The following is a 12513-nucleotide window of genomic DNA, read 5'->3' as shown; positions in this document are numbered from 1 at the left end:
GGCAACTGCCAAGCTTGGGGGAGTGCCCCGGTATCGTATCACCATCACTTTTATCTTTACCGTTTTTCTTAGTTCGATCCTTTTGGTAATATCTTGATCTAGTAGAATAAAAGTTCTTAGTATGATCTAGTTGTGATTTTTGCTTTATAATCCTTCTATGTAATCAAGTCCGTGAGCTATATAATAAAGATTAGTGTTGAGTCAAGGGCTTGATTATTTTGCCATGATCCTAAAGAAATAAAAGAAAAGAGAAAGAAATAAAAAGAAACAAAGAGATCATGTGAGCCTTATGGAGAGTAATGAGCTCACATCGAAAAAGTATGATGAATAAAAGTTGTTGAGAGTTGACAAACATAGTTTTGGTCATTGTTGCAATTAATAGGAAGTAATAAAGAAAGAGAGGTCTTCACATATAAATATACTATCTTGGACATCTTTTATGATTGTGAGCACTCATTAAAATATGACATGCTAAAAGAGTTGACGTTGGACAAGGAAGACAACGTAATGGGTTATGTTTTCTTACATCTGAGATAAATTATATTGTCATGGATCATCCAACATGGTTGAGCTTGCCTTTCCCCCTCATGCTAGCCAAATTCAACGCACCAAGTAGAGATACTACTTGTGCTTCCAAATACCCTTAAACCAGTTTTGCCATGAGAGTCCACTATACCTACCTATGGATTGAGTAAGATCCTCCAAGTAAGTTGTCATTGGTGCAAGCAATAAAAATTGATCTCTAAATATGTATGACTTATTAGTGTGGGAGAAAATAAGCTTTATACGATCGTGTGATATGGAAGAAATAAAGGCGACAGACTGCATAATAAAGGTCCATATCATAAGTGAAGGAAATATGCCCTAGAGGAAATAATAAAGTTATTATTTATTTCCTTATATCATGATAAATGTTTATTATTCATGCTAGAATTGTATTAACCAGAAACATAATACATGTGTGAATACATAGACAAACAAACTGTCACTAGTATGCCTCTACTTGACTGGCTCGTTGATCAAAGATGGTTATGTTTCCTAACCATAGACATGAGTTGTCATTTGATTAATGGGATCACATCATTAGGAGAATGATGTGATTGACTTGACCCATTCCGTTAGCATAGCACTTGATCGTTTAGTTTGTTGCTATTGCTTTCTTCATGACTTATACATGTTCCTATGACTATGAGATTATGCAACTCCCGTTTACCGGAGGAACACTTTGTGTGCTACCAAACGTCACCACGTAACTGGGTGATTATAAAGGTGCTCTACAGGTGTCTCCGAAGGTACTTGTTGGGTTGGCGTATTTCGAGATTAGGATTTGTCACTCTGATTGTGGGAGAGGTATCTCTGGGCCGTCTCGATAATGCACATCACCTAAGCCTTGCAAGCATTGCAACTAATGAGTTAGTTGCGAGATGATGTATTACGAAACGAGTAAAGAGACTTACCGGTAACGAGGTTGAACTAGGTATTGAGATACCGACGATCGAATCTCGGGCAAGTAACATACCAATGACAAAGGGAACAACGTATATTGTTATGCGGTTTGACCGATAAAGATCTTCGTAGAATATGTGGGAGCCAATATGAGCATCCAGGTTCCACTATTGGTTATTGACCGGAGACGTGTCTCGATCATGTCTACATAGTTCTCGAACCCGTAGGGTCCGCACGCTTAAAGTTCGGTGACGATCGTAATAAGAGTTTTTGTGTTTTGATGTACCGAAGGTTGTTCGGAGTCCCGGATGAGATCGGGGACATGACGAGGAGTCTCTAAATGGTTGAGACGTAAAGATTGATATATTGGATGACTATGTTTGGACATCGGAAGGGTTCCGAGTGGTTCAGGCATTTTTCCGGAGTACCGGGAGGTTACCGGAACCCCCGGAAGAAGTTATGGGCCTTATGGGCCATAAGAAGGAAGCACACCAGCCCACAAGGGGCTGGTGCGCCCCCTTTGGGCAGGAGGCCGAATTGGAGAAGGTTTGGGGGGTGCGCCCCCCCCCCCTTTCCTTCTCTCCTACTCCTCCTTCCCTTCCTCTCCTACTCCAACTAGGGAAGGGAGGAATCCTACTCCCGGTGGGAGTAGGACTCCTCCAGGGCGCGCCATAGGGGCTGGCCCTCTCCCCCTCCTCCACTCCTTTATATACGGGGGTGGGGGCACCCCATAGACACACAAGTTGATCTTCGTGATCGTTCCTTAGCCGTGTGCGGTGCCCCCTTCCACCATATTCCACCTCGGTCATATCGTAGCGGTGCTTAGGCGAAGCCCTGCGTCGGTAGAGCATCATCACCATCATCACGCCGTCGTGCTGACGAAACTATCCCTCAACACTTTGCTGGATCGGAGCTCGAGGGACGTCACCGAGTTGAACGTGTGCAGAACTCGGAGGTGCTGTATGTTCGGTACTTGGATCGTTTGGATCGGGAAGACGTACGACTACTTCCCCTATGTTGTGTCAACGCTTCCGTCGCTGGTCTACGAGGGTACGTAGACAACACTCTCCTCTCTCGTTGCTATGCATCACCATGATCTTGCGTGTACGTAGGAAATTTTTTGAAATTACTGCATTCCCCAACAATAAGTGGCAATATAAAGTGACGTTCTTTCGCATTAAGATGTTGTGCATCCAACCATAAAAGTGTATGACAACCTCTGCTTCCCTCTGCAAAGGGCCTATCTTTTATTTCTATCTCCTACCTTGCATAAGAGTCATGGTGATCTTCACCCTTCCGTTTTACATTTTATCCTTTGGCAAGCACAGTATGTTGGAAAGATCCTGGTATATATGGCTAATTGGATGTGAGTTTTCATAAACTATTACTGTTGACATTACCCTTGAGGTAAAACGTTGGGAGGCAAAACTATAAGCCTCTATCTTTATCTGTGTCCGATTAAAACTCCATACCCATAAGTATTGCATGAGTGTCAGTAATTGTGAAAGACTATATGACAGTTGAGTATGTCGACTTGCTGAAAAGCTCTTATACATTGACTCTTTCCTATGTTATGATAAATTGCAATTGCTCCAACGACTGAGATTATAGTTTGTTAGTTTTCAATGAAGTTTACTATTCATACTTGAGATTGTGATTGAATTATTACTCTAGCATAAGAAATCATATGCCAAGAATTATATAAGTTGTTGTCCTAAGAATGATCATGATGCCCTCATGTCCGTATTTTATTTTTATCGACACCTCTATCTCTAAACATGTGGACATATTTTTCGATTTCGGCTTTTCGCTTGAGGACAAGCGAGGTCTAAGCTTGGGGGAGTTGATACGTCCATTTTGCATCATGCTTTTATATCGATATTTATTGCATTATGGGCTATTATTACACATTATGTCACAATACTTATGCCTATTCTCTCTTATTTTACAAGGTTTACATAAAGAGGGAGAATGCCGGCAGCTGGGATTCTGGGCTGGAAAAGGAGCAAATATTAGAGACCTATTCTGCATAGCTCCAAAAGTCCTGAAACTTCACGGAATACGTTTTCCAAATATATAAAAAATACTGAGAGCAAGAACTTCACCAGGGGGGGCACACCCTGCCCACGAGGGTGGGGGCGCGCCCTACCCCCCTAGGCGCGCCCCCTACCTCATGGGCCCCCTGGTGGCCCTCCGGTGGCCATCCTCTGCTATATGAAGTCTTTCGATGGGAAAAAATAACAAGCCATCTTCTCGGATGAAACTCCACCGCCACGAGGCGGAACCTTGGCGGAACCAATCTAGGGCTCTGGCAGAGCTGTTCTGTCGGGGAAACTTCCCTCCCAAAGGGGGAAATCATCGCCATCGTCATCACCAACCCTCCTCTCATTGGGAGAGGGCAATCTCCATCAACATCTTCATCAGCACCATCTCCTCTCAAAACCCTAGTTCATCTCTTGTATCCAATTCTTGTCTCCAAGTCCGGGATTGGTGCTAGTAGGTTGCTAGTAGTGTTAATTACTCCTTGTAGTTGATGCTAGTTGGTTTAATTGGTGGAAGATCATATGTTCAGATCCTATATGCACATTAATACCCCTCTGATTATGAACATGTTTATGATTTGTGAGTAGTTACTTTTGTTCCTGAGGACACGGGAGAAGTCTTGCTATTAGTAGTCATGTGAATTTGGTATTCGTTCGATATTTTGATGAGATGTATGTTGTCTCTTCTCTAGTAGTGTTATGTGAACGTCGACTACATCACACTTCACCATTGTTTGGGCCTATAGGAAGGCATTGGGAATTAATAAGTAGATGATGGGTTGCTAGAGTGACAGAAGCTTAAACCCTAGTTTATGCGTTGCTTCGTAAGGGGCTGATTTGGATCCATATGTTTCATGCTATGGTTAGGTTTACCTTAATACTTTTGTTGTAGTTGCGGATGCTTGCAATAGAGGTTAATCATAAGTGGGATGCTTGTCCAAGTAAGGGCAGTACCCAAGCACTGGTCCACCCACATACCAAATTATCAAAGTACCGAACACGAATCATATGAGCGTGATGAAAACTAGCTTGAAGATATTCCCATGTGTCCTTGGGAGCGCTTTACATCATATAAGAGTTTGTCCAGGCTTGTCCTTTGCTACAAAAAGGATTGGGCCACCTTGCTGCACCTTATTTACTTTTGTTACTTGTTTCTCGTTACAAATTATCCTATCACAAAACTATCTGTTACCACTTACTTCAGTACTTGTAGACAATACCTTGCTAGAAACCGCTTATCATTTCCTTCTGCTCCTCGTTGGGTTCGACACTCTTACTTATCGAAAGGACTACGATAGATCCCCTATACTTGTGGGTCATCAGTGAATATCTGAGTTATGAGTTTGGACTTCATTTTAAACAATGCGGAATAGTTTCGCAACTCACGCCACCTGGAACACCACAACATAATGGTGTGTCCGAACATCGTAACCGCACTTTATTAGATATGGTGTGATCTATGATGTCTCTCACTGATTTACCGCTATCGTTTTGGGAGACTGAAGGAAATATGCCCTAGAGGCAAAAATAAAGTTGTTATTTATATTTCCTTATATCATGATAAATGTTTATTATTCATGGTAGAATTGTATTAACTGGAAACTTAGTACATGTGTGAATACATAGACAAACAGAATGTCACTAGTATGCCTCTTCTTAACTAGCTTGTTAAATCAATGATGGTTATGTTTCCTAACCATAGACATGAGTTGTCATTTGATTAACAGGGTCATATCATTAGAGAATGATGTGATTAACTTGACCATCCGTTAGCTTAGCACAATGATCGTTTAGTTTGTTGCTATTGCTTTCTCCATAACTTCTACATGTTCCTATGACTATGAGATCATGCAACTCCCGAATACCGGAGAAACACTTTGTGTGCTACCAAACGTCACAACGTAACTGGGTGATTATAAAGGTGCTCTACAGGTGTCTCCGATGGTGTTTGTTGAGTTGGTATAGATCGAGATTAGGATTGGCACTCCGATTGTCCGAGAGGTATCTCTAGGCCCTCTCGGTAATGTACATCACTATAAGCCTTGCAAGCAATGTAGCTAATGAGTTAGTTATGGGATGTAGCATTATGGAATGAGTAAAGAGACTTGCCGGTAACGAGATTGAACTAGGTATTGAGATACCGATGATCGAATCTCGGGCAAGTAACATACCGATGACAAAGGGAACAACGTATATCATTATGAGGTTTGACTGATAAAGATCTTCATAGAATATGTGGGAGCCAATATGAACATCTAGGTTCCGCTATTGGTTATTGACCAGAGACGTGTCTCGGTCATGTCTACATAGTTATCGAACCTGTAGGGTCCGCACGCTTAACGTTCGGTGACGACCGGTATTAGGAGTTTATATTTTTTGATGTACCGAAGGTTGTTCGGAGTCCCGGATATGATCACAAACATGACGAGGAGTCTCTAAATGGTCGAGACATAAAGATCGATATATTGGATGACTATGTTTGACATCGGAATGGTTCCGGTAAGTTTGGGCATTAATTGGAGTACCGGGGGTTACCGGAACCCCCCGGGGAGTATATGGGCCCTAATGGGCTTTAGGGGAGAGAGGGAGGGGCTGCCTAGGGCAGGCCATGCGCCCCCCAAGGCCTAGTCCGAATTGGACTAGGGGGGAGGGGCGCCGCCTGTCGTGGTTCTAAGTCTGACAGTAATGTAGGGGGGTAAGTATGGAGAGGCAAGATCTTAGCTATGGAGAAGTTGTAAGCACACGAGGTTTACGAGTTCAGGCCCTTCTCGGAGGAAGTAACAACCCTACGTCTCGGAGCCCGGAGGCGGTCGACTGGATTATGTGTGTATGAATTACAGGGGTGCGAACCCTTTACACTGAGGAGGGGGTGGCTTATATAGAGTTCGCCGGACCCCTCCGGCCCTCAGTTATGCAGGGTTTAATATACATTAAGGTCGGGCGTTACTGGTAACGCCCTTAATAAAGTGTTATAATGACCATAAAAGCTACTTAATAACCGACCGTTAGCATGCGGAGTGCCTTTAGGTCTTCTCCCCATCGAGTGGTTTGGTCTTGGTCGAGTGATCGCTTCTTGGTCGAGTGTCTTCGAGTCTGTTGAGTGGAACACCTCCAAGTCGATTGAAAGGTGATTTCTTCTAGAGATGTCCTTGGGTAGGGCAGTTTGGACAGGTCCATGACCCTACCCTAGGTACATAGCTTCATCATTAGCCCCCGAATGGATCGAGGTTTGAGTGGGGAAGGAGTTGAGAATTTCCCCGACTCATTTTTCATGCCATGAGCATATCTGGTTTCGGATCAATGAACCTGAGTGATGACAACAACTTCCTTTTCAGTCGCCTTGATCCATTCTTAGTTTTTTTTGTCGAGTGAGTTTCTCTACTTGATAGGCTCCGAGTGATGGTGTGGAGGAGATCTTCGGTCTGACAAGTTGTTCTGTTGCCCGCAGATTTCACGGGATCTGATTTTTGGGAAGCGCGTGGGACGGGAGGCCGCAGTAATCGGATGGGATAGGGCGGAGCCGCCTCGATCCCCGCGCCACCTTTTTCGCCACGTATCGCGCGCGTGATTGCTACGAGATTTGACAGGACCGCCCGGGCCTACCAGTCAGCCACTCGGAAGCGGCCTCATATAAGGCGTCGGACCGGGGTCTCTCGAACAGTGCATCCCCATTATCTCTTCTCCTCTTCAGACTCCTTCGTCGCGCTCGCTCTCGCCCCAGCGCCACCATTCCGGACGCGTCTCGCCGGTGACGATGGGGAAGGAGAAGACGGCGGCTCTGGAGCGGGCGAAGAAGGTGACGGCAAGGGCGAAGGGGAAGGCGACCAGTCGGGGTGGATCTTCCTCGCGAACCGGCCTGCCGAAGGGCTGGATCCAGGGCGACTGGATCCGCTCGACGATCACCCAAGAGGACCTCGATGACCTAGCCGAGGGAGGGCTGATTCCCTATGAATCAGCGCAGCTTCCGAGGAAGGAATCCGAGCCGCAACCTCGGGAGGGTGAGCGCATTCTCCTTGCCACCCACGTCGACCGTGGATTTTCCTTGCCTCCTCACCCTTTCTTTCAGGGATTTCTGAACTTCTTTGGGGATCAACTCCACCACTTCACTCCCAACACAATCGTTTATCTCGCCGCTTTCGTTTCTTTGTGTGAGAATTTCCTGGGTTGTCGGCCTCACTAGGGCCTTTTCAAGCACATTTTCACTTGTCGCTCCCAGACGATGAAAAAGGCCAATCCGAGTGATGAGAGGACTCAAGTGATTCAGATGTGTGGGGGTCTTGGTGTTCAGATGAGAGGGAAAAGTTCCTTTCCGGCCATGATTCTTCCCGACTCGGTTCGGGGATGGTAGTCGACCTGGTTTTACTGCAAAGACCAATCGACGCCAGGGCAGTCGACTGGCCTCCCTCCCTTTACCATGGACCGAGTGAGGAAACCCTCCCCTTTGAAGGTGCTCCCGGAGGAGAAGGTGCGGGTGAGGGTGCTGGTTGAGCGAGTGGTCCAGCTTATCCGTGATGGGGTCACCGGTATGGATCTCTTGGAGGTCTTCCTTCAGCGGCGCATCTAGCCTCTTCAAGCTCGAGACCATCCGATGTGGATGTATTCGGGCTTGAAGACTCCACTCGGATTCACCCGGAAGAGGTCGATGACGACACACTGGAGAAGTGGCTGTCGGGCATGACCGGAAACAAGGACAACCCCAGGGGAGCCAGGAGAGTTCCTCCATTCGACCAGTCCCATGTACCAGAGAAGGTCCGATTCTGAGCTTTTGTTTGTAATCTGAATTCACTCGCGCAGCTGCCTATACTGCGTCGACTAACTTTGTTCTCCCTGCTTTCTTTCAGGCCATTATTGAAATGTATTCAATGCCCAACGGAGAGCAAGAGCAGGACCCGGAAGGAGAGGCGAGCGGCGGCGACAGTGGCGAATGGGATTCTGACGGTGGAGGGGACGAAGAAAGCGACGACCCAAGTGACGAAGAAGAAGTCGAGTCGCCTCCTCACAGGGAGAGGCGGTCCAAACTTGACCGAGAACGACCGAGCGCCCATGAAAAGGCGATTGCTCAAGCTGGTCAGTCTTCAAAGCGTCCTCGGACCTCTTCACCAACTCCAACTCAAAAAGCGTCAAAGCATCCCAAAGTCGCAGAGCCAAAGCTTCGGAAGGCGTTGCCGAAGATTAAGATTGACATCCCCGTCGCTTCTGCATAAGTGTCTCCCTTTATATTCACTCGACGTCCTGTGCTATTTGTTTTTCTTTATTTAACCGGACGAACTTTGGAACTGGCAACGCTGCTACTTCCGGGACCTCAGCTTACAGGGACGATGATGAGGTGATGGAGGATGCGGTCACTTCTAATCTGGGTATGATTTCTGCCATTCTGTCTTTATTTTGGTCGATTCAACTACAATGTGTACCATTGGGTGATGTGATTTTGTCGATTGAACTTTGAACAGCCCCTAACATTATTGACCTCCCTGATGATGATGATGAAGAGCCCGAGAGGCCTTTGACGAGGAAAAATAGGCAAGCTCCTACAAGCGAGGTGCCACAATCGACGCCGAGGGCAGAACCAGTCGTTCAGGACGCTGGTGATGCCAATCGGGGTTGTGTTACCTTCGCCGTGCCATTGTCGAGTGCCTTGCCTTCTTCGTCGACTGCCCAGGCCCCTGTCGACCCACCTTCAGTTTTTGCGACCCATCATGTCCCAGAGGACGAAGTGAATGCTGCCAAGGAAGCCATACGCCAGGCGGGCATTATGATGGAGAAGATGAAGACGGTGCGGGACGCCAGCCAGGCCGCCTACGATGCCAGCTCGGCTCTCCAGAGCAATGTTCAGGTTAGTTGGTCGCCGCTTGTTCTGTTAGGATATGCTATCTGAAGACTCTTTTCCTGAAAATCTTTGCATCTGTACACCCACTGGGTGCGTCGATTAAATTTTTGAACTAGTGGGGGCACGCTGAGTGCACCCACTGGGTGTAGTCCCCGAGACTACGGTGGACTGCTGGCAGTCGACTGTAGTCTTTGTATTTCGATTCTTCGCTCGATGTGGTCTGGCCGCGTCGAGTGTAAACTGAACTGGTAGTTTGTCTCTTCCGCTCGGTCTGGGCGAGTGGGATCAGAACCAGTGGGGACACGCCAAGTGCACCCACTTGGTGTAGTCCCCGAGACCGCGGTCGACTGCTGGCAGTCGACTGTGGTCTGAGTTCTATTTTCTCTTTTTTCTTCTTTTTTTTACTCCCTGCACTCGACTCCGGCGGGCCGGTCGAGTGGGATCAAAACCGATGGGGGCACACAAAGTGCACCCACTGGGTGTAGTCCCCGAGACTATGGTGGACTGCAGGCAGTCGACCGTAGTCTTAGTACTTATTGTCTTTGTCGTTTTTCGCTGTAAAATAACTTCTCCTCTTTGATTTCAGAAATCTGGTGATCTTGGAGCTCGCTTTGCTGACTTAGAGAAACAGCAGATCCAACTGAACCTTGACTTGGAGCTGGCCAAGACAGAGCTGCAAAAGGTCAAGGACGGCGCCACTGGTAAGACGAGTTTGTCGACTGGCCTGTCTTAGGCTTGAGTACCCTTCTGCTCTTTCTGAATCAAGCATCATTTCTTTGCAGAAAAACTAAGAGAAGCTCTGGCGAAGAAGGATCAGGATTTGGCTGCTGCTCGAAAGGAGGCTGACGACAGAACCGCTCTGGCTGAACAGAAACTGGCTTCGGTCGGCCAGTTGGAAGAAGAGAATACCAAGATGAAATCTGCTTTGAACGAAGCCAACAAGGAGTGCACGCGCTGGAAGAAGGACAATTTCAACCTGTGCGAGAAGATGGAAGGCATTGCTCGCAGGAGGGACGATCTGGAGAGCTATCTGAGGAGCCTTGCCAAGAAGTTGTTCATCAAGCTTGAAGGTGCACATTTTGTTCCGACTGATTTTTTTTGTGTCGACTCAGCGTACGAAAATTGACTTATCCTTGGATCGTGAATGCAGAGTTTTTCCAGAACTTCGAGGAGGAGACTGGGCGGATTGAGCCAGGTTTGGACCCAATCAATTCTCCCGTGAAAGATGAAACTGCCATGAATCTGCTCCGACTGGAATCCCGCATCGACGGTGTCATGGACTACTTGGCTCGACTGAAGGTCGCCATGTCACGGATCGACCCAGCACTTTGGCCAGAGGCCACGCTCCAGAATGACCTCGAGTCCCTGATGACTCGACTTAACGAGATCCCTGACCGAGTGCAGGAGTGGAAGAAATCTTCTGCCCGGTGTGGTGCTGATGTGGCTCTGTCTTTGGTTCGTGTCCATTGCAAGGAGGTGCGACAAGATAAGCTGGCGGCAATCAAGGTCGCCAACACCCAGAAGCATGACTTTTGATCTTTTATGGAGACTTTCATCGCCGCAGCCACTCGGATCGTCGACGGCGTCGACCTAGACGAGTTCGTCGAGCCTGCTAGTCCTCCTCCCGTGGAGTGAACAAACTTTTATGCCTCACCTTAAATTTGCCTCGGAATGCCGAGTGGTTTTTGTAACCCTTAAACTCTTTCGGGTTGAATGCCCGAGCACTTCGATCTGTGGTCCGGAACCTTTAGGATTTATCTGAACTTGGTTTATCGTTGAATATCTTCATGAATCTCCCGCCGAGTGAACTCGTTCTCCATTCGAGACGACTTTTGTATTTGTAGCGCAGCTCCGAAGGAGAAGGAAATAGTCGACCTGCACCTCGTTTCCCTTGCGGGTCGGCGATGGAGCGCGCATTGTATTTGTGGTGAAGCTCATCAGGAGAAGGTGGCAGTCGACCTGCACCTCGTTACTGCAGAGCGGGATGGAGCGCACGTTGTATTTGTGGCGAAGCTCTCCAGGAGAAGGCAGCAGTCGACCTGCACCTCGTTACTGCAGAGCGGGATGGAGCGCACGTTGTATTTGTGGCGAAGCTCTCCAGGAGAAGGCGTCAGTCGACCTGCACCTCGTTACTGCAAAGCGGGATGGAGCGCATGTTGTATTTGTGGCGAAGCTCTCAAGGAGAAGGCGGCAATCAACCTGCACCTCGTCGTCCTTGAGGATTGAGATGTGTTTCATACTTAGGCGAGTACTGGACTGCAGCTAAGCCCCCGAGTGGGAGGCTGGCTCGCCACTCGGTAGGATTTTCAAACACTTAGGCGAGTACTGGACTGCAGCTAAGCCCCCGAGCGTGAGGGTCGCTCACCGCTCGGTAGGATTTTCAAACACTTAGGCGAGTACTGGACTGCAGCTAAGCCCCCGAGCGGGAGGGTCACTCACCGCTCGGTAGGATTTTCAAACACTTAGGCGAGTACTGGACTGCAGCTAAGCCCCTGAGCGGGAGGGTTGCTCACCGCTCGGTAGGATTTTCAAACACTTAGGCGAGTACTGGACTGCAGCCAAGCCCCCGAGTGGGAGGGTCGCTCACCACTCGGTAGGATTTTAAAATACTTAGGCGAGTACTGGACTGCAGCCAAGCCCCCGAGTGAGAGGGTCGCTCACCACTCGGTAGGATTTTAAAATACTTAGGCGAGTACTGGACTGCAGCTAAGCCCCCGAGTGGGAGGGTCGCTCACCACTCGGTAGGATTTTCAAATACTTAGGCGAGTACTGGACTGCAGCTAAGCCCCCGAGTGGGAGGGTCGCTCACCACTCGGTAGGATTTTCAAATACTTAGGCGAGTACTGGACTGCAGCTAAGCCCCCGAGTGGGAGGGTCGCTCACCACTCGGTAGGATTTTCAAATACTTAGGTGAGTACTGGACTGCAGCTAAGCCCCCAAGTGGGAGGGTCGCTCACCACTCGCTAGGATTTTCAAATACTTAGGCGAGTACTGGACTGCAGCTAAGCCCCCGAGTGGGAGGGTCGCTCACCACTCGGTAGGATTTTCAAATACTTAGGCGAGTACTGGACTGCAGCTAAGCCCCCGAGTGGGAGGGTCGCTCACCACTCGGTAGGATTTTCAAATACTTAGGCGAAACGGGTTCGCAGCTAAGCCTCTGAGTGGGAGACTGGCTCACCACTCGGTAGGAAATTATTT

The 12513-nt window shown here is 48.0% G+C and overlaps 1 protein-coding gene across 1 annotated transcript; it reads left to right on the top strand.

Annotated features, from left to right (window-relative positions):
* The first annotated feature begins 8341 nt into the window (after positions 1-8341).
* LOC147976273 (uncharacterized) lies at positions 8342-9363 on the top strand. Its single transcript, XM_087520801.1, has 3 exons — positions 8342-8688; positions 8772-8845; positions 8939-9363. The coding sequence occupies exons 1-3, from the start codon at positions 8342-8344 to the stop codon at positions 9361-9363; spliced, it is 846 nt and encodes a 281-aa protein (XP_087376927.1).
* The last annotated feature ends 3150 nt before the right edge of the window (positions 9364-12513 follow it).

The sequence above is a fragment of the Triticum urartu genome, chromosome 4A (assembly GCF_056163025.1).
Source record: "Triticum urartu cultivar PI428250 chromosome 4A, HENAU_Tu73, whole genome shotgun sequence".
Taxonomy (NCBI): Eukaryota; Viridiplantae; Streptophyta; class Magnoliopsida; order Poales; family Poaceae; genus Triticum; species Triticum urartu.
The sequence above is the reverse complement of the archived record's forward strand: the minus strand, read 5'-3'. Positions and strand labels throughout refer to the sequence as shown.